Source organism: Fusarium phalaenopsidis, assembly GCF_050370095.1.
Source record: "Fusarium phalaenopsidis strain FUZ10S chromosome Unknown contig_32314, whole genome shotgun sequence".
Taxonomy (NCBI): Eukaryota; Fungi; Ascomycota; class Sordariomycetes; order Hypocreales; family Nectriaceae; genus Fusarium; species Fusarium phalaenopsidis.
This window is the reverse complement of record NW_028145400.1, coordinates 146,662-168,881: the sequence shown is the minus strand read 5'-3', so window position 1 is coordinate 168,881 and position 22,220 is coordinate 146,662. Positions and strand designations below refer to the sequence as shown.

The following is a 22,220-nucleotide window of genomic DNA, read 5'->3' as shown; positions in this document are numbered from 1 at the left end:
CGGGCGGCAGTGTCGACCTGCTGCAATCGCCTGGGACGCTGCAACTGGTGGTGTTCCCGCTCCGTCTCGAACGGCTCCGGCTTTCGGCGTACCGCCACGGCCAAACTGTCGCCCTCGCGGAACTCTAAAAACCGATGCCACTGACGACTGATGGACCGAAACTTGTCGCGCATCGTGGCCGTGCTGAACAACCCTTGCTGCAACTCTCGTGCGTATACCATGCCGGCCACGTGCGTTCCATGGCCGGCTTGTAAATCGATCGGGTTGTCGTCCACACCATCGTCGTCTTCTTCGACTCCATCTATGGTCGACTCCTTGAATGTCCTGTCTAAATATCGACGGGATATGGCGATGGCACCTGCCACCACGAACTGATGTTCAACATGGTGCCTAACAATCATTTGCTGTCCCGTTGGATAATGCGGCGGACGCAATCTGACGTCCAATTGCGCTCCTGTACCCAACTGTCGAGCCTCGCATTGGAGCCGGGCTCGTTGGTACCATTCTCATCCTCATCACCACCATCATCGCCGCCCTTGCGTCTCGATGATCCGGCGCGCGTTCCAACCCTTGCCGGCTGCCAACCACGCGCGGTTACGGTCGGTCTTGCCGGCTAGCGTGTTGAACCGAATGTGCATCCCGTACGTGCGTGCCTCGTAAATCCCATCCATCGGCGTTGGCTTGGCGTGGGGATCCTTGGGCGTAACCGCCATGAACCGCTACACCTTCCCACGCACGATGTGGAATATACTGGCGGCCTCCTCTTCCGCGTCATCTTCCGCCTCCTTTTGGGCATGCTTCTCATCCCACGTCTGATTTCCCTCCTGCCGCCGCCGCATCATCCACTCGTCCATCTTATCCTGCTTCAATCGCATCACCTCGGCCTGCATCTCCTGGTACGACTGGTACACGACCACGGCACGGGCGACCTAACACGGCTAAACCGCTGATGATGGCGCTGCGGTACTCCCTCGCGGTCAAACGATGGTCTAATAACGCCACGACGACCTGCAATGTCAAACCGTCCACTCGGCCCTCGTCCAATGGCTGTGCCTCGGGATCGTCAGCGTGCACCTCGACCAAATCCGCCAACTCGTCCATTAAATCGCCCTGCCGCTTGGATAACCGAGCAGTGCAGGCCCGCTCGCATAGTTCGAGGTATGCATCTTCCAGATTGTTGCCTGGATGTGTTACGAAAGAAATGCCCCGTTCGGCGATTTTCAGGTCGTCCTTGACTTGGCTCAAGTCGACAGAGTGGTCCCATCCGAACATCAACTCTTCTCGGGGTATATCCGTTTGTCGAGTGATGTGTTTACCCAAGAGTCCAAATTCGGTCATGTTGATACGAAAGAGGTCTCCGTAATACACTGTCTGGCCATCCTCGCTCCGACGCAGGAGATACGCCGGAGACTCCGAGCGTGCTATGACTCGGCCGTAGCTGCGAAGGCTGATCATTTCCTCAGAGGCCGATTGAGACCCCACCACCATGTATGTCTTTCTCACAACTTCAAGTCTTTCCAGTTGTTTGGTGTGTGGACGCTGTGATATCTTCAGGGTGGGGTATTCGCAAAGGGGAAGGGCCATCTCCAGAAACAACAGGCGTTGAATGTATAACAAGCCTGAGAGGTAAGGCGTGTATGACTTGACCGGAAGAAAAGCTCTTCAAGATGACGAGAGTCCCAGGATGCCACTGAAGAAGACTAGCAGAGTAGAACTGGGCTGGCCATCGGTCACTGGCTCAGTGCACAGCGATAAGCTTAGCCCAAGAAGCAGCTCAATAAGCTCCTCTGATGCTTGCTCGTCCCCTGTTCGTTCGTTCACGGAACGTTCAGTGTGCCCACTAGAATTCACCCCGGTATCCCGTACAACTTGGTCTTTATCGCCTCAGCACTCGTCATCTTCTCCGGAACTTTCTGTCATGTCGTCCTCCTCGTCATGCTCCTCACATTTCTCTTCAGAATCATCACAGGGCATCCGTCTTTCGATGATCCCACCTTGGAAGCTTTGCTCGGGTTCAGGTATCCGTAGCCCCATACGCGGAGATTGGGCAGTGGGATTAGTTAGCAACCCGTGATTCCATATCGCCTCTAGGTAACGCAGCTGCTTCCTCTTGAACCGGATGCCCGTGAGTCTTTCCCGAGTACTCTCCATGCGATATGATCGGAAAAGTAGCAGAAGATAACGCTTGAAGAGCACCCGATATTTTCTCCTACTCGAGGAGTGACGTACGAGGATAAAAGGTTTCGGATAACCCGCTAGAGCTTGGGTATTTCTGAGCCAACAGAGAATACTTCTACTCGTCTTGCGAGCTGTTTCCTCGCATCGATCCAAAAGCACGTCCATCGCTTCGAGAATAGCTGCGATTCTTCTCTCATCTTCCACGGTGCTAACAATGTCTTCGTGCAACCCGTTGGCTCCGCATTGTCCGAGAAGGTGGGGATTGGGGCCCAGCCGAAAGAAGGATACCGCCACAAGGGCCGAAGCCACATCTCGACTTTTCCCACGATAGGCCCTGTCCCAACCTGTCCTTTCAATCCAGGGCGACTGCTCCTCGAATCTCAGCTGGTCTCCTTAGTGGTTTGTCGCATTTCCTCCTGTATTTTTGAGGGTTGGTGTGCCGCCAGTGCCGTTCCGAGCTCGTTCTTGCCCCTTTATGGATGCAAGATGAGCCTGAACGCCATCACTGGCCCGTATGGAAAGACCCCCACGACTGACGATCCAGTACTTTCGAGACTGGTTTGAGCCTGCCGTCCATGCCTGCAGCCATACTTCATCATAGAAGCCATCAAGCTCGTGCTGGCCAGGAGGCTGACCTTGAGAGTACTGGGTGGAAATATGGCGGGCTAAGGATGAGAAGTTGGTGGCACGGAAGAGGCATTTTCGGCAGGCATACCCCTCCCAACCCCGCAAGTCAGGATGTTCGGGGGGGCCGTCCTTAGGAGGTGGCGCAACACTGGGATCACCCAAATATGACTGGCCTAGACCTCTTAGGAATTCAGTTAAGCCCTTTCGCTCATCCTGGTCAACTTGGTGCTTCACCCTCAGATGCGTGGTAACGGCAGAGCCTTTGACAGAGAGTGCGTATCGGCAATCTGGCCGACATCTGGATCCATTATCAACCATTGACGGCCCGAGGACTTCGCGGCAGGAGGGTTTCATAAAATTAGTAAGAATGTAAGGTGTCCAGTGCTAGGCTGGAGCGCATGGGGGTAACCGCTACTTAAAAACTCAGCTTGGCTAGGAATAAAAAGCAAGCAAGCACTCTTGGTCTCATGAAGCGTTGTGTGGTAATAAAGAAATAGGGGAACGACAAGGTTATATATATTGCGTCGCAATGTTCGCAGCAACCACTGTAGTAGGGCAATCCAGCTGAGAAACTGACTTATCATAGCCGGGTCATTCCGGTCCCAAGCTATGCCAGCACGCTGGCCTCCCCCCACGACAGCTGGTCGTATAGTAGGCGAGTATCTCTTCCAGCCAGGGCTAGATCAACCCTTCTGGAGTGTCTACCCACTTCTTCTGGCGGAGGTCTTCCACTTTGGAGTTTTGTTTATGTTGTTGTTGTGGTGAACCTGGGAATCGAATGGATGGATGCTTAGGTCCTCCAGGTAGGCGATCGGGAGATTGCTCGCATCGGGTTTGCCAAAACTGCACCCACACCCAATATTATTAGGTCTGTGTAGAGTTCCGGGCAATAGATAATCTACTAAAGCATATCAAAGGCTTATCGTTTCTTTTCCATGCGAGAGAGGCCCAGAGTGTATGCTTGTTGGATTTGAAGATGATGAAGCAACACTGCGGGAGTAGAAGGTGTTGTGTTGTTGAAAGGTCTAAGTTACATTTATCTGAGAGGAGCACAGCTCTTAGCATCCACATCTCAGCCACCAGCAGATCGAGCGCCCCATGCACGCACAGCCGGCTGTGCAAATAAGATTCGTGATGTAACAACCATACGTGGCTTTATTGAAAAGGGGTTATACCGCAAATTAGCCCCCCCAATCCAATGATCAACAGCTTCTATGGTATAAATTCTGATTGCCACACCTTCCTTATGCTACAATGGACCCAATTAATAATACTCGTCGCTTCCCTGACGATATTCTCCCTCCCGAAGGTCAATTTAGCTCACGAGAGGAACTGGCCACGGCAATCAACGCTTGGGCAGCCCTGCGAGGCTATGCCTTGTCTCGAAAGCCTCTTGGAAGACCCCTAGTGGGAGGACCGGAGTTGTCTACAACTGTGATCGCGGAGCCGGGCGAGCCCCTTCAGCCTCCAAAAAGCGGGTACGGAATACGGGATCACGCCGTACGGGATGTCTATTCTCTGTGACAGCTAAGGAAAGCCTCTGTGGGACTATATGAACCTTAAAGCATCACGAGCGAAGCTTCAATCAAGTGGCACATCCAACGCATCGTCAACTTTCACGCCCAGGTGAATCAACAATTCACCAACGCGCCAATGCCAGCGTTGCGCTAAAGGAGATCAGATCCTATCTACGCATGAACTCAGCTACACTTGCTAAGCAGCAAGATATCTACAATTACATTGCACGGGGCAAGCGAGAGCTTGCCCGGGGTCAGAGCAATATACATGCCCTCGCTGACCAGCTCAACAGCGAGGGTTTCTAGAGCCAAATTCGCCTTGACGAGAGTGGCAGGGTTGTGGCAGTCTTATTTGCACACCCGCAGTCACTAGGATATCTCAAATTATATCCAGAGGTGCTTATATTGGACTGTACGTATAAGACCAATAAGTATGAGCTGCCCCTTCTCGATATAGTTGGCGTTGATGCCTGTCAACGATCCTTCTGTACCGCATTTGCGTTCCTTAGCGGCGAGGAAGAGGGCGATTTCATTTAGGCCCTCAAGCGGCTACGGCAGATATGTAACACCACGGAGTAGCTATCCCCTCTGTGATACTCACAGATCGCTGCCTCGCTTATATAAATGCAATATCCTCCCCTTCCTGCTTCCCTGAGCCAGGCTTGATCCTCAGCCTATGGCATATTAATAACGCCGTCTTGACCCATTATATGCCCTCATTCACTCGAGATAAAAGTAATCCTCGAGGCCAGGAAGAATAGAAAGAGTTCTATGATCAATGGCACGAGATCGTTGCCTCAGCGACCGAGGGTATTTACAACAAGAGGCTTAAGAAGTTCAAGAAGCATTACCTTCCCACACACATCGAGGAGGTGGGCTACCTCATGGAGACCTGGCTGAATCCCTACAAGGGGAGATTCGTCAAGACATAGGTTCACCAATACCTTCATTTTGGGCAGTTTGTTACCTCACGGGCCGAGGGTATCCATCAGCTCATCAAGAGTCACTTGAAAACCTCACAAGTTGACCTCTTCGAGGCCTAGAGGATCATCAAGCTTGTTCTATCGAATCAGCTTACCGAGCTTGAGGCAAATCAGGCCAAGCAGCAGGTTAGCACACCTCTTGACCTATCCAGGGTACTATAGAGTAATATCCGCGGCTAGATCTCACGTGAAGCCCTACGGAAGGTTAATACCCAACGGGCACGGCTACCGAAAGAGCTTTTGGCGTATACAGGGGTTTTTACGAAGACCCTCAGTCTACCTTATGCTCATACTCGTCGGCATAGGACTCATTCAGACGTTCCTCGCACAAGGTCAGCCCCTTCGGCTATATCATTTTTATTCACACTGGCATCTTCAACGCTCAGGAACCCCTAAGCTTATTATCGAGCCCCACAAGCAGTTTGATCAGCTAGCTGCTAATTCAACTCTGCCGCCATCGAGCACGCAGCGAGGGCCTTCTGCATTTGAGGCCATCGAGAAGGCAATACGGCCAAAGGCACCGCCAAAGTACTCGAGATATCATATCCAAGGCCATAGGATGAATTCTAAAGCGTGACTCTTACACTATGAGCATCTATTAGAGCCCCCCCCCCCTTCTAACCGCTACGGCAACGCATACAACAACATATACATCTACTCGCTCTATAACCCGTTCACTATCGCCGTCAGCCCCGTCAGGTGCCTCTGTGGTATCTGAGGCCGTGGCCTATACAACAACGCATAACACGACGCACACAACGACCCGTATAATATCTCCTTCGGGCACAGCAGCTTAATCGGCAACTACCCCTATACCATGAGTGCCTGCATTACGGCCAGATGACCCTCGTGCTATTTTCCAGCGATATCAAGAAGCACGAGAGACCTAGTATGCTACGTTGCTCCGGGGAGCCCTTGAGACTAACTAGCAATCCCTGAAGGCTATAGGGATGCCTCACCGGTATAGCAAAGCGGAATATAACTAGTGCCTTAACTATAAACAAATGGGGAGGCGCTACAAGACGGGAAATATAGTCAGAGACTGGACTCAGGAGGATAAAATAAGTTACCTTGACTGGGATAAGCTGAGAATTAGCGCGTAGAGCAGAATATAGAGATAGAGATAGCAGAGCAGCCCTTCCCTAGGCGGCGAGGCATGCAAGATATCTTGGATGCCGCTGAGAGGAATCTTGAAGTACAGGAGGCATTATATAGAGATGGGAACCCCTCCCCCAAATTAACATTTGCGAGAGTAATTAGAAATGCGATTATTATATACAGTATCATTATAAAGACAAAGAAAAGGTAAATCTCGGAGGATATATATAGCGGCTCGATTACTTTATTTAGCAAGGCTATAGCCGAGTTCCTGTGTAGGGTCAAATAGACCCAGTAATCACACATAAAATAACCAGAGATAACGCAATAACGCCATAATATCGCATTAATTGAGCTATCTACTGCCTCCCTTGCCATATCCATGTAACATACCTATTTTGATCAATATTCCAGATATGAATGCCTGATCTCTCAACTTCCCGGTGCGTTAGTTGGTTAGGAGTCATCCCCACAGCGGCTGTTGGCCTGGGACCGTGATATTTATATTGCGATTTGAATTGTCGAGGGCCTGAAGCCGATTTTGAGTCCACGTTAGAGACATGCCTGGAAGAAGAAGCTGTTGCTGTTGACGGACAACGTCTGTCCTGATACCCAGATAGCAATACCTCTATAGTAAGAGGCTGCCCTTGAGGGGGGTATTGGGCGACTTGAGCCCTTGCAAGCGCCCGAGGGTCTATGTATTATATAGCAGCAGAAATTGGGTCTGTTGGCGCGGTCGTAATAGACCTCCAATGCTCAACTGGGAATGGCATCGTCGTCGGATGAGATATAAGGGCTAGGGGCCGTGACTGGTAGTTATTGGAGATAGGCCGTAGAATAAACTGCTCAGCGCTGTTTATTGTGACAGGCCTTATTGGTGCTGCTGTATTGTCCATAAAGATGGGCATATCCTGACGGCTCTGACGGTGGCTTTGGTTGCAATTATACATCTTCACGATGGTATTTGATATGGGAATAGAGAGCTTCTACTAAGGGAAAAGGATTCGCTTTATATACTGAGGTGATTCACTTATACCGCGATAGCTACGGTGATACAATGAGGAGGCATTATATGTTCTTCACGGCTATAGGTGGCCTCGTGTAATGCAAATAGATGGCTGACTATGTATTGAATAGCTGTATATGTAAGAAATCATCCCTTTCCTTTAATTATATGAGTAAATAATGCTTCTGTAGATAGAAGAGAGATCGCTCTCACGCACACGCATGGTTATTACATAACGTATCTTATTCGCACAGCCGGCTGTGCGTGTATGGGGCGCCCCTTGGGGCTCAGTGGCAGCGGGTGGCTCAGCTTCTTGGTACGTGCGCCTCTCTCCAACCCTCCCAGCAAATCCTTGCTCATCTTCATCATCTTCAGCATCACCAACACCACAATCATCAAAGCCGGATGATATCCCGCACTTCTGCGTGCCGCATCCAGCGAATATCTCCCTGCAAAAAAAAAAAAAAAATACACCTCGTCCGCTGCCTCCGCCGTCATCATCACCGCTTCTCTCACCGCCAGGCCGCAGAGAACTACTAAAGATTCCTCAACCGTCGCTTGCCAGGCTTCGCCGCGCTTTGTCTGACGCCCGTCGGTACAGCCTGTTTCTACCGCGTCGCCTTGGTTCTCCCCTACGTACGGAACCGTTGCACAGCTTGTTCGTCGCACTAGTTGCAAGCAGGATAGCGATCCCAATCCAGCTAACCCTTCAATCCTTAGGATGTCGACACTTGCTCGCCGAGTCCGTCACCGGCTCAAGGCTTTACTACAGCCCCGGCTCTCTCAATTGTGGCTGCTCATCCCACGCCTGTTTGGTCTTCTCTCTCCGCTCATCAAGCGTCTTCAAAGGTAAGAGCTCAAATCCTATACTGGCCGTTTGCTAAATGAAAGCGGAGGCGTCCATTGAGCAGAACCCTCCTCCTGCTATCGGATATATTCCGGTTCCTGGGAAATGGCGAAAAGAAACACATCCCAACTGGCCCGGTTCGGTCTTCGAGATTCCACAGCATATTAGCCCCGGCCAAGTCTACTACATCACAAAGGGAGAATTCATTCGCATGGGTGCAACTGCAATTGTTGAGCGACTACCTTCGGGTCATGTGGTCAAGACTGCGAAGATGAGTCCTTACATGCCGGGAGAAGAGCATAGGAACCGCGCGAGCATTGAGCACGAGATCCTCATTTATGGCTTAATAGGCAACAGTCCTTACATTCCGGCTTTGGTCCAATGCGATATGCAAGACTGCTCGTTGACACTGGAATACCAAGCCCATGGGGATCTGGAGACGTATGTTCAGAAGTGTCAAGGTAGGCGGGGCTATGACGATGAGGTTGGCCTCAATATGTACCGAGCCGTATGGCGATCTTGATGAGGCCACCGTACTGCACCGGTTCTAGCAGTAGAACTTCCCCGAATCTAACCATCTATGCTACGGCGATGTCATACAATCTTGTTGGAACAAGCATTTCAGCACAGCAGCAGAAGTTATACGAGCCTTGAATGACAATGGGCTCACGGTAAAATCACCAAGTCCACAGCGATGCGAGTGATTGCTATAGATACCTCAAATACTCCGACCTTATCATTAGCAGCCCCTGCCATACTCTAGATGCTGCACCAATACGGGGTTCGACCACCATCATAGCCCTCGTCACCGTGCCGCGGGCACGTCGCATTGGTGGTACTCGCACCATAGTATTCAACTTTTGGGTCCGCGCATCGGGCGCCCGTCTGAGCATGTTTAGGAGACCCATCCGTGATGAAGATGATGTCGTTAGGAAGATAGCACTGGCAATGCGGGTATTTCTTGGGCGTGATCAGCTTGCGGCATATGTTTGGTGAAGGCGGAGAACTGGATGTCAATCATCTAGGCTGGGTGGTAAGTATAGATAGATAGAGCGACCTACTGGACTAGGGCTCAGGCGTATATTAGTATTAAGAACACGAGTGTTAGGGTCAAAGGCAATCGAAGGAAAGGTGCAGCCTATTTAGGCTTGACAGCTCAGTGAACGTGACATAAGCGGGGTAAGACATGTGCCGAGTCCCACCAGGATTGATCGTCGGCAATACGTCTCGGAGGTTTGTCCCACATCCTCCGCCGACAAATAAACACATCCATTTCTATCAAGAATGAAATCCTACGGGTTGCGCTCCAGGAGGCGCCCTCACTACTTTCCGTTACACAGCGGTACAGTCATGCGCAATTCTCAACGAACCAACTTACGAGTGTAATAAGCCCCTAGTATGATTACTACGGCTTGCACAGTTGGGACCTACCCGATTGTTATAAACAGATACATGAGCCTTCATAAAACGACGTAAAGCTAACCACGCAGAAAGCCTAACAATGTAGATTCCTCCGCAACCAGTCGCATCCAAATGGCATCCCTAACCCCTTAATATCCTTTCCCCTGACTAATTCCCCCTCGCTATCTCCCAAGGCTCCAATTGCAAATCCACAAGCGGACGACATTCCTTAACATCAGCACAATAAACGGCCCCCAGCTTCACCAACGCCTGAACCCGCTCGTCCATGCTCAGCGCGTTCCTAACAGCAATAATCCCATCCGGAAATATGCCAGTGTCCTCATCGACATCGAGGACCCAGACTCCCTCGTCGTTTTCATCAGAAGGAACCCCAACCTTTCTCGCAGTCGAGACAATCGGGTCGAACTCGTCAAGCGCATGGCACTCCCCGCCAACGTCCAAGTCTCTTCCCTCGTGATTCGGGTTGTACCATCCTCCACCGAATAGCCGGAGCTTATGGCAGAAGGCATCTTCTTCTTCCTTGGGGACATCAGGCCGCTCGGTCGATGAGAACCGGTCGATGTCTAGGTACTGAAGCTCTAGGGCGTCCAGTTCGGACACCCAGATCCCGCCTGAGGAGGGGTAGCATGCTGCTTGGCCTGTGTGGATGCTATAGCGGGTAGTGGGGAGAGGACAGAGCTGGCCCCGATGCTCGAGAGCGGAGCTGGCGAATCCTTCGGAGGTAGAGTCGGAAAGGTCCGATTCCTGCGATGGGGCTGAGAAGGGTAGAATTGGTGAATAAGAGGCGAAGAAGTGGTAGCTGAAAAGAGCCATGAGGAGGATTGAGATTATTGCGAATATCATAGTCACCGGCCGGCGCCAGTATGGGGGCTTAGACATCGGCTGTACGCCGGTCGCGACGGGTTGTTGGGTGTTTTTGGCCATAGTCGCCGAGCTGAAGGGATTTCGTAAAATAAGAAAAAACAGGGCGCTTAGAACTTCAAGTTGCGGGATAAACGTAAAAGTCTCTGAAATAAGTAGGGCTATGCGATGAAATGAGTAAGGTTATACGACGCAAGCGTCACACTTCAAAGTAAGACAATTTGAGGCTTGAGTACTTAATTTCCCGCCCATGGGGGCGAAGGACTCTTAAAAGCGCTGTCATTAATCAGGCCAGGTTGTAGAATGGGGCTGACGTCAGCTATACTTATTGCAGCCTAGAATTCTAGACGCTAACCCTTGTCACGAGCTCGGATTCTCTGAAGTGTCTGATTGGATGTGTGTATGTTCTTGATTGCGTCCTCTCCCCGCTCTGAGTCCCTGTACATCCTTTATGCAGAAGTAGCTAGAAGGATATTGCTATAGCAGTGACACGCCATGTATACGCCCTGCTACCCAAATACACATCGTGACAACCCTAGGCTCACCAATAATATCTATTGTTGGATTGACCCCTCGTGTGGCGGCATATGCCCCGAATTTGCATAAACCCCTGGTACACAGATATCCTAGCCTTAGTCAGGTGACTAGAAAACCCCCTCTTCTCTCGAGAGGGGCCGAGAGGAAGATCAAGCAATAACATCATCACTTTTGGCTCCACATCGTGTTGTTTCATATCGTTCTGATCGAATATGCCGTACGCTATCCAACAGTTATTTCAGATATGCCGTATTATTAGGTATTTGATATTTTGGTCGAGATCCTTTGCTTACTTACTCTAACCGAAAACTCTGAACACCGACCTCAGGCTGGACCTCTACAAACGCCTCATCGCTGTAGCGAATGACGAGACAGTCTGGGTGGGCCACGACTCGAAAGACACAGTGGAGGGCGACGACGAGAATATTATGCTTCGTACACAAGATCGACGAATGCTTTGCAAGACAGATTATAAGACCGGACTGGGCACTCGCCAAGAGTGTAGGTGATGGTGTCGCTTGGGTTATCGCCGATGTGGACGTCCCCATGAGGTCGTTCCTCAAAATACTTATAACCCCAAAGGGGTTGAAATGGATGCAGGCGGGCACAGAGAGGTAACCAAAACTTCAATCTTCCTTCTAAGACGTACGCCTCCTAAGTCGCTACGCCCCGCGATCGGGGCACTGGCAACTCGTAATCATCGCGCGCATGGTCGTCACCGACGCCGTTGAAATTACTTCAACCATAGTCCTTGCACGGCGTGCTCTTCGCAGTTATAACCAGCTTGGCGCCGCGAGCCGTAGCGGGCGAGTAATCTGATCATACGACACGATGATGTCACCAGCGGTGATGATGTTTCTAACCCTAACCCATGTCATATCATCAGTGGGTCGCGTGACAGATGCATGACGACATGATCGTGACACGCCTTTCTCCTTTCGGCTTGGCTGCCCGTGACTCAGCAGTTTAACTTTAATCCAACCTCGGGTCTATTCCCCTCGAGGCCCCTCCCCAGAAGGGGGTCATTTTGTTTCTAACAATACCGGATGATCCACCTATGATAGCTTGACTGGATCCTGTAGCATAATAATGGAACGGGAGAAAATCTGCACCCGCGCAAGTGTGCAGGGTTTATGGTGTATATAGCGTCAGAGAAGGCCCCTGAATCATGAGGGTTCTGTAGAACAGTTCCCAAGCCAAAGATCTACGGGGCATCTGATTCAATCAAACATGGTCAAGATGTTGGCCCGACGCCTGCCTCTCCTCTTTGCTTCCTCCCTCCCCCTCTTCCTCACCTCCTACGCAGCACCCCTCGAGCCCGACGGCGCGACTGAAGCCCGCGACGACGACGACGTCAGTGCCCAATGGACATGGCTGCACTTCGAAGGCTGCGACAGCAAGCAGAAACAAGCCATCAAAGATGCACACGAAGATGCCGTTACCATGGCCCTTCACGTCGAGAACATCGATTTTGCCAACGACCCCGGCGCCATGGACTTCTTCGGTCCCAGCGCTCTGAACAAGGACTGGCAGAAAAACATTCAGTCTGTCTTCGACCACATCGGCACGTTCAGGCTGAGCGATGTGTGGCCGGGGTATAAGATGAATGCGCGCTGCGGAACCGCCAACGACAAGAAGTATCAGAATCGATGCAATCGGCCGGGCGTTGTTGCGTACCAGTGGAACACGAAGACTGATGCGACAGACCCGAATAATGCGCCACGGTATGATAAGGATGATGCGCTGAGCAATATGCATTTCTGTGATCAGTTCTTCTATTATAAGAAGCTTAATGATGCCATTAAGGATCAGAAGGATAGTGATGATTTCAAATGGAGGTATGATCTTACTAAGTATAAGAACCAGGGTATGTCACTACTAACAATTTTTCATCCATGGCTATAACTGATCTGCGGGCTGTTTAGCATACATCATCCTGCACGAGATGATGCATGCCTCTGTCATGACCTACAAGCAGAACAAGAACCGCCGCATTCCTGACCTTAGTATGCACGTTTACGAGTACGTCCAGAAGCCCGACAGCCGTGACTGGAAGAGGAAGCTCGTCAAGGTTGACGTCTACCAGCCATACTACTGCAAGGTGCTTGCACGGACGGCCAGGGAGAAGATCGCCGAGGAAGGCATCACCATGAATGCCGATAACTACGCCCAATACGCACTTTGTACGTCTAATCCCTACCTATCCTTCACTTATTTCTGGGTTAGGGGCGATATACTAATGGATTACCAGCGAAATACGTGCAATCCAAGCTCGATGGAAACCAATACCCCTGGCTTCCAATAGCAGACAAACAAGCCCAAGACTGGTACGAAAGAAGCTTTGCGCTCCTAGTCTACGGCGACGACGGCACCTTCGGCGTGAACACCGCCGCGCTCCCCTCTGACGTCGCAACAGATAACGACGACGACAAGGACTACACAGCCAATGACCTCGGCGGCGATGAAGTCGTCGAGCTCGCCAATGACCCGGACACCGACACCCTCGCGCCAGACTCAGACTACTCCGAGGATTTTCAGAACGAGCTACGGCAGTGGGCTGGTTACGTCCGCACCCCCGCCCCTAAGTGCGCGGGGTCCGCAGTTGACCGTATCGCGTTCCCTGCTTCTGACGCCGAGGCCGCGATTAAGGACTTCTGCAGCGAAGATGAGCTCTACGGCAATGTGTTCGTGCCGCCTATTAATATGGGGACTGGGCGGACGACTGATGGGAAGGGCAAGGCGCTTGGTGCGAGTGGTAACTACGAGACCAATGGCGGGAAGGATAAGATTTGGGTTGGGGCTTACTTTGCTGGGGGCTCTTGCATTGGGTCAATTACTTGGCCCCCTACTGGGGCTGGTCTGCGTGATACCGATCTTTGCATGGATCGGTTCAGGACTGTGCTCAATGGGGTATGTGTCTTGCTTCGCCTTCTTCTGTTCCCTTTGACTTTGACTGACAATCTCTACATTGTGACTCGGACACTACGAAGAGCAAATACGGCGGAAGTCTCCAGGATGTCTGTCTGGTAAGCGCTCCACTCTTTCCCTCATCTTTTATCTCCCACAAATCTAACGAAACAAAAACAGGTCTACCAAATCCAAGCAGTTAGAAAGGACGACGAAGACCCAACAGGCATAGTTCCTAGCGGCGATCACGGCGGCATCGAATGCAAAAACACCGACACGTCAATCCTGGGCGACTCCTATAAAGATACCTGCACGTGCTGGTACAAGGATCTCGTCGATCAAACGGACATCTTTGGTCTTCCTAAAGAAGGCATATGTAGTGATATTGACTTCAGGCCTGCTTGGAGTTATCCGGAGGATCCGGATTACCGTCCGGAGCATATTGAGCCTGTTGCTACTGTCAGCCCGTAGGGACTGTCAGACCGCGGGGACAATGGAACACGCCGAGGGCGGTTAGTCTACTGTGTGTATTATAGAGGAAAACTGTACACTTGCACTGTGAGGGCTAGGGCAGGGATCTCAATCCCGGCCCACAGCCTAGCGATGATGATGATGATTATGATTTATTTCGTCCTGAGGCTAAGCCACACAACCTCCAGAGGAGTACGGAGTAAAAGGACGTGCTATCTCTTTGCTTACGTGAAGACATCCAACGCGTACTTTGCAAGGATTTAAGCCAATTATGGTTAGCGGCTCACTTGCACTTCTAACACGACGACACCCTTGGCGCGAACAACAGTTTCAAGCATAGACGTTAGAAAACCAAACTACATGACAATCACTCCCAGAGAGACCCAGCTCCTTCTTAAAAGACTCGATTTTTAATAGTCTTATTTCTATCAGAGCAAGTTGATCTGGGATTGTCTCGTCTATTGCCTATGGATTTCGAACGTCATCTAATGCCAACTCTTCACAACAGCGAGATTCGCGCCTCTCGGTACTACATTAAGGCTTGTGAACGTCCACACCCAATACACTTTTTATATGAAACGCCCCGAGAGAATTTTCGCTTCACTGCGCGACGGGCGTCACATGCTCATAACTGTTGATTTCTCTCCGGTCTAGCCCCGCCGCGACCAGCGGTCATAGCCTCGAGCAACAAACTCCATTTATCTCACAGTAGGTAAATCGTTGGTTCTATAGTCTTATAACTATCAATGGCATGAAGGGTCATAGCATCTTTAGCACTCATTGATTTATTGTGATTGTATAGAGAGTGTTAGGACAAAGAATGGAATCTATTGTCTATTATTTTATCTACATTCAACACTCCAATTCTCATAAAAACCCTTCTACTCCCAACTGTGCCAGAATAGATGACCACAATACGAGTTTTTGCCTCTGTGCGAGTTCTAGGGCGTCCGGCAGTTCCGGCCCGCCGTTCGATCGCCCCCTCACATGCTGTGTGATTAGCGAGCTACTCGTTAAGCGGTAACGACGGACTCTGGCCTTGGTCAAGCCAGTGCCATCCACCTGGGGTCAAATAAGCAGCGGATAACCCACTGTGAAAAAGCTGTCCTTACGGAAGCATTCCTACGGCAAATGGTCAGGCTGAACGACAAAATAGGGCTACTATTTGTATCTCGGCATTTAATTATCTACCTCTCTATTCCTGAAAACAGTTCTGCTTAGCTGCTGTACTTGACCGGCTGAACCCCTGAGTTTGGTCGAGTACCGGACTTGGATCGTGCCCTTAGCACGGTGTGGAAGGGCGCGCTAGATGTCGGCCTAAGAATCGTCATCTTGTTTCATCCTGCGCATCGTTTCCATCTTCTGGCTCAGTTAACCCATCAAGGGCCGGGCTTCAACTATAATAAAGAACACATTGTCAACACATCATAGCATCGTGACCCAATGCTAACACAGTGCTCCTGTTCCTCGTTAGCTTATATTACTGAAACGTATTGGTCGGTCTGGTTCCATCCGGTAGCACGGAACTCTCATTTCACGCTTCAAAGGACTTAACCCGCCACATCTAGTTGTGTATGGCCAGCAGTGATTGAAATCGCAAGTGCCATGGGGGTATGATGAGGTTAAGTCGTTTAATCTTCCTCGTGCCTCCTGATCCTTTAAAAATTTAGTAATTCCCCTCCTATGCTTAACCCCCCGCCCCCCTTTCCCCCACAGTAGAAAAGAAAAGATGCCTATTTCAACATTTCCTCAGATTACCTCTCCTAATCACTGCTGCCATCTTTCTTCATCCTCGGTGTTTATTATTAAGTATACTTTAACCCCAACCTGGCCTTCCCTTGGCAATAGTTTGATATCTCCCTCAATTCACTTGCCACCTCTATGCTCCCAATCAAGCCAAGCCACTCACCCTTCCCTACCCCACTATCATTTCTTACAGTCAAAGGTTATTGTTGCATCTGATAACTCACATACCTTAACAGCAGCAGGGTCGTCGTACGCGTAACTGTAAGCATCGGGACAGGCTTCCTTGAACCATGGATTGCTTGACTTACACGACTTTTCGTTATCATATGGACCTCTACAGCAGTATCGGTCTGTTTCATGTAACGCACAGTCTGATAGACACCCATATACCTGATCAAGACTTTCTAAACTCTTGCCGGGTTCTGCCAAGATTAAGTTGCTCGCTGGACATAGTGTACTCGATGGATCGCGACCCCCAAGGAAAGGGGGCACGTTGCAGACAAGTGGAGGACAGTTCGGGTTAGTAGGGACCATAGATATGCCAATGGTAAATGCGTCCACTGACAAAATGATCAGCTCTAGCACTGGCAAGCTTTGGCATTTCTGTTTCGCCGTGGATCATCATATGTTGTTTCTACTCACCGAGGCTCAAGTTATACCATAGTGCATCAGGCAGCGCCGTGATCTCAGTGAGTGTTACATTCTTGGCCGAGAGACCCCAACAGCTTGATCGAGAACAGTCACCTAGAGCGCAGTGAGTACCATCAGTAGAACAGTGCTGCCGGGCCCAGATCCTACCGGACCACGGCAATGGCAGAGAAGGGGTACGGAAACTCTGGAAGGGTTCCAAGGCTAAGCCTCGAGGTAAAGGATCTGCGATCCTTTCACCCTGAGAAACGATATTACCTGAGACCGCGGGCCAGATGGTCTCTTGACAGTTGTTTAGTAGCGTGAAAGTGATTCCATTAGCAACCATGGTAATATTGCCTTTAGTCAACGGTTGTAACACGCCTTCGCGTGAGGGGGTGGGGATTTATACTGATAGGAGGAAAAGGTCTTTCTAATATGGGACGGCGTTATTTTTGGGTAGATGCCAACAAAAAGGGGTGCCCTATCTACACATGAGTCTAAAATGAATAGATAGGTAATCTTCGCGAAGTTTCTGGGTGTACTGCCAAGATTTACTAAATCGGCATCCCATTTTTCTTGACCAGTTACATCGCACTATCCACACTAAAATGCGTCGACGCTGGGTATTACTCTATGAATGTTGTTATGTTGAATGTTCAAGCCGCACACCGTAGCCCGTACATCCAAGTGCAAGAGTCACTCTCAAGATAAGGCTATCAGACACCACAGCCCCTGAAACAGCTATCTCTTTCTCCTCACAATATCATATCCAACCACTCTTGCGAAAGGCCGGTTTACGTAAGGAACGACATCGGGAATGGAATAGAGAAAAAGGGGAGAAAAGCCAGTCCGTATATTGTTGACCGCGTAGTGTTGTAAGCCACCGGGGGAAGACCTTGAATTCAACGCATATCATCTCCCCACCGCAGCCTTGAGCAACTGGGCCACCATGGCCAAGGAGAGGTTCCCAAATGAGGGATCTGACAACGAAGCCTGTGCCATTTCATCCTCTAAATCAGTATCAGCCCTCTGGGTGAGCAGAATCTTCACCACGCGCTCGTGGCCGTGATAGACGGCGTAGAATAACGGAATCCACCCATCCACATCCACCGCCTCGATATCAGCTCCATGGGCGAGCAGAATCTCCACCACGGGTCCGTGGCCGCTGGATGCGGCGTGGGACAAGGGCGTCCGGTCCTTTTTATCCTTTGATTTGATATCAGCCCCATGGTCAAGCAGAATCTCCACCACGGGCCTGTGGCCATTGATTGCGGCGTGGTATAAGGGCGCCCGGTCCATTTTATCCTTTGAGTTGATGTCAGCCCTCTTGGCGAGCAGAATCTCCACCACGGGCCTGTGGCCATTGATTGCGGCGTGGCATAAGGGCGCCCGGTCCATTTTATCCTTTGAGTTGATGTCAGCCCTCTTGGCGAGCAGAATCTCCACAACGGGCCCGTGGCCATTGGATGCGGCGTGCGACAGGGGCGTTTGGCCATCTGCATCCTTCGAGTTGATATCAGCCCCATGGCTGACCAAAAGCTTCACCACGTACTCGTGGCCATTGGATGCGGCGTGCGACAGGGGCGTTTGGCCATCTGCATCCTTCGAGTTGATATCAGCCCCATAGGCGAGCAGAATCTCCACAACGGGCCCGTGGCCATTGGATGCGGCGTGCGACAGGGGCGCATGGCCCCAGAAATGCTTCTTTTCAATGTCGGCCCCATGGTCAAGCAGAATCTTCACCACGGGTCCGTGGCCATTGATTGCGGCGTGGGATAAGGGCGTCCGGTACTGTTCATCCTTCGAGTTGATATCAGCCCTATGGGCAAGCAGAATCTCCACAACGGGCCCGTGTCCATTGGATGCGGCGTGGGACAGTGGCGTTTGGCCATCTGCATCCTTCGAGTTGATATCAGCCCCATGGGCGAGCAGAATCTCCACCACGGGCTCACTGCCTTGAGATGCGGCGCGGGACAACGCTGTCTGGCCAGCCGCATTCGTATCTTCGATAGGAGTTCCGTTTTTGAGCAGCCTTCTCACTTCGATAGGAGCTCCGTTTTCGAGCAGCCTTCTCACCTCGCCCTTGTCGCCGCATCCCGCAGCGAAAAGCAAATCTTGATGACCTATCGAATCGAGCTTGGCTCCTTCGGTGGTCAGAAACTTTGCTATTTCCTCGTGGTCGTTATCAATGGCGTGGGACAGGGTACGCCATACGTACCAGCCGGCTATGCCGGAGCACAACAGAAGGATAGATATACCCCCTGAACCGCAACGCTGGAGCTTCACCGTGTCTAAGCCGCCAGACAAAGCGTGGAACAACGGAGTCAGCTCCTCTATATCTAGCGAACCTATAACAGCACCGTGATCGAGCAGGAGCTTCACAATTGCCGTGTGACCACCAGACGCGGCGTGAGACAATGGAGTCCGGCCCCAATGATCCTTTGAGATGAAATTAGCCCCACGGGCGACCAAGAGGTTCACCAAGCCCTCGTGGCCTTGAGATGCGGCGTAGGACAGCGGAGTCCGCCTCGCGTTATCGTAAGAATTGACTAAAGCCCCATGGCTGAGCAAAAGGTTCACCACGTACTCGTGGCCATTGGATGCGGCGTGGGATAGGGGCGTCCGGTACTGTTCATCCTTCGAGTTGATATCAGCCCTATGGGCGAGCAGAATCTCCACAACGGGCCCGTGTCCATTGGATGCGGCGTGCGACAGGGGCGCATGGCTCCAGACACACTTTTCAATATCGGCCCCATAGGCGAGCAGAACCTCCACAACGGGCCCGTGGCCACTGGATGCGGCGTGGGATAGGGGCGTCCGGTACTGTTTATCCTCTGAGTTGATATCATCCCCACGGGCGGCCAAGAGCTTCACCACGCGTACATTGCCGTTAGACGCGGCGTAAGACAGTGGAGTCCGCTTGTGCGTATCGCCATATTCGAAATAATCCCCACGGTCGATCAGAATCTTCACCAAGCCCTCGTGGCCGTGAGACGCGGCGTAGGACAGCGGAGTCCGCCTATCGTTATCGAACCGATCGAGTAAAGCCCCATGGTCGAGTAGAATCTTCGCCATACGCTCGTGGCCTTTCGATACGGCGTAGAATAGCGCGGTCTGGCCATTCTGATCCTCTGAATCGACGTGAACCCCGTTTTTGAGTTGGTCGTTGACTATATGCTCGTCGTTGTGTGCCGCGGCGAAAAGCAGCAGAATAGCGCCATTGTTCGCCATCGAATCGAAGTTGGCCTGATGGGCGCGCAAGAACTCCACTACTTTCTCGTGACCGTGATAGACAGCGTAGAATAGCACGGTCCGGCCCTCTTCATCCTTCGAGTTGATGTGAGCCCCATGGCCGACCAGGGTCTTCACCAAGTCCTCGTGGCCTTTCGATGCGGCGTAGAATAGCGCGGTCTGGCCATTCTGATCCTTTGAATTGACAGGAACCCCCCAGGCGAGCAGAGAGTTTACCAGAGATACTCGGCCAAGGTATACGGCGCAAAACAGTGCAAGAGCAGCGTGCGGAGAATCCATTTTGCTTGAGCATTAAAAAGATGAGAATAACACGGGTCGCGTTTCATAGTCGCAAGCGTTGGGGTTGGTGCTAAAAGAGCGTTGTTTAGGAGGGCCAGAAAAGACATTTAAACAACGGACCCATAAAAGAGGTCAGAGATCAGCTAATCGGATCTGAGCGGAGGAGCCCTTGTTCCAGCTTGTCTATCATCCATCCAGTCAGGGCGTCCGAGTCGATACCCCCCGCAATAGCCTGCAGATATCAGGCAGAAACTGTGCAATACAGTCTAGTTAATTTCCTATTCGAGGAGGAACATCGGGTTTCTTGGATTTTTCCACTTCCTGCTGCGGCTAAAAGTGTGGCATGAGGAGGGACACAGCCCCGATCGCCTGTGCTGGCTTATGCCTGACGCCAAGCCACATTGGCAACCGCTGCGCCCGTGTTCAGCCGCCCGGCGCTTATAGGTGTGGGGTAACCTGGCACTCTTCTCGCCGCGCCCTCTTTCCTCGGTCTTGCGCGTCATGCGCGAGTTGCGATAAAAGCACAGATAGTAAGATCCTCATCCGCAAGTGGCCGCTTGGCAATGCTGTCAATCTTGAGGGGGCCTGTAGTCCGGCCTATTCCCGTGACTCAGTCTTCCGCAACTCCGCTGTGCCCGGAAGGGTGCTTGGTCCTCCAAGTGCAACCAAGACTAAGCAGGGGGACCGGGCCGGTCTCTAGGCCCCCTCAAGTAGCGTACTCGACACATTGGTTGGCAGTTTGAAGCGATGGGAGCAGAAATACGCCTTGCCAGCAGAACCAGTATATTCTGAGACAGCAAAGGAAAACGCCTGAGGAAATGGGATGGGCTAGGCGTACTGAATGGCTACGGTAGATGATGGACAAGCTGGAACAAGGGTCTTATGGAGCGTGGAGCTGCCCAGACCGGCCGCCTTGCCAACCAACAACGGTTCCTCGCTTCCCGCAAGTCTTGGCAGTTGATCATTGGACTTCAGGCCAGAGGGCATGCGAAAGCGAGCATGGTAGCCTGGTCAAGGAGCACTTCTTGGGAGCCATGACACAAGGTAGCCAATACTAAGCGACCACTCTGGGACTATGACTCCACAGTAAGCACATTGCTTTTCCAAGCCAGGGCTTTCCGGTGGTCGGTTGATACAGCCGCAGGCAGCAAGGTGCACTCGGCGCCAATTTCAAGCCGAATCAGCCTCATGCTGGGTGGTTGCTTGTGATGCCACTGCCACAAATGGACGCACCAGGCCACACCTGGCCATACAATTTGGGCCTGCTGGCCTGCCATCATCACGCCGGCGCTTAGACTCAGGCCCTCACAAATCACACAGCCAGGCGGGAATCTGACCGTATTCACTTCGCCAAGAGTAGGAATCTTGCGAGTTTCTGCGGTAGAGGAAAGAAATTCATTTTAATACATACTATCCCTACTAGATGGAGGTTTTTTCATAGAGACGAGCTCAAGAGGCAAGTTTGAGAGGGGGTGGTCGGAGTGGAGATGGAAATGAAAGCTCCTCCCCGCCCCCACCTTGATGCAGATGCGTGATGATTTTTACGCGTAACCATGCTGAAATGTATGAACCACGTTTGCCAACCACAGACCTGTGGGGCCATTGGCAGCGTGGGCCCACCAATCTTGAATCTTAGTCAGGCAATAGTGCCACGTAGGCGGTTGCCTACTAAATAGCTTATTCGGGCAGGCTAGAAGCCCATTTCCTTATTTTCATAATAACATTAATTCCGCTCACTTGTACGCTCTCTAGCTTTGCTACTACGTAGCATCACGAGTAAGAAAAATGTCTCTAGCATTACAAGTAAGAAACTGGTTTTTTCAGATGGGCCCGGAGTCAGAGAAGTATGAAAGACCTTT

General features: G+C 51.3%; 3 protein-coding genes across 3 annotated transcripts; 1 reads left to right on the top strand and 2 right to left on the bottom strand.

Moving 5' to 3' along the window:
• Positions 1-9,825: 9,825 nt before the first annotated feature.
• Positions 9,826-10,602, bottom strand: LRP88_11554 (uncharacterized protein; the record flags this gene model as incomplete). The annotated part of the gene is made up of 1 exon (XM_083247980.1): positions 9,826-10,602. The coding sequence occupies one exon, from the start codon at positions 10,600-10,602 to the stop codon at positions 9,826-9,828; it is 777 nt and encodes a 258-aa protein (XP_083096259.1).
• Positions 10,603-12,315: 1,713 nt separating this feature from the next.
• Positions 12,316-14,454, top strand: LRP88_11553 (uncharacterized protein; the record flags this gene model as incomplete). Its single annotated transcript, XM_083247979.1, has 4 exons — positions 12,316-12,943; positions 13,002-13,259; positions 13,328-13,986; positions 14,164-14,454. The coding sequence occupies 4 exons, from the start codon at positions 12,316-12,318 to the stop codon at positions 14,452-14,454; spliced, it is 1,836 nt and encodes a 611-aa protein (XP_083096258.1).
• Positions 14,455-17,742: 3,288 nt separating this feature from the next.
• LRP88_11552 (uncharacterized protein) lies at positions 17,743-20,361 on the bottom strand (the record flags this gene model as incomplete). Its single annotated transcript, XM_083247978.1, has 1 exon — positions 17,743-20,361. The coding sequence occupies one exon, from the start codon at positions 20,359-20,361 to the stop codon at positions 17,743-17,745; it is 2,619 nt and encodes an 872-aa protein (XP_083096257.1).
• Between the last annotated feature and the right edge of the window lie 1,859 nt (positions 20,362-22,220).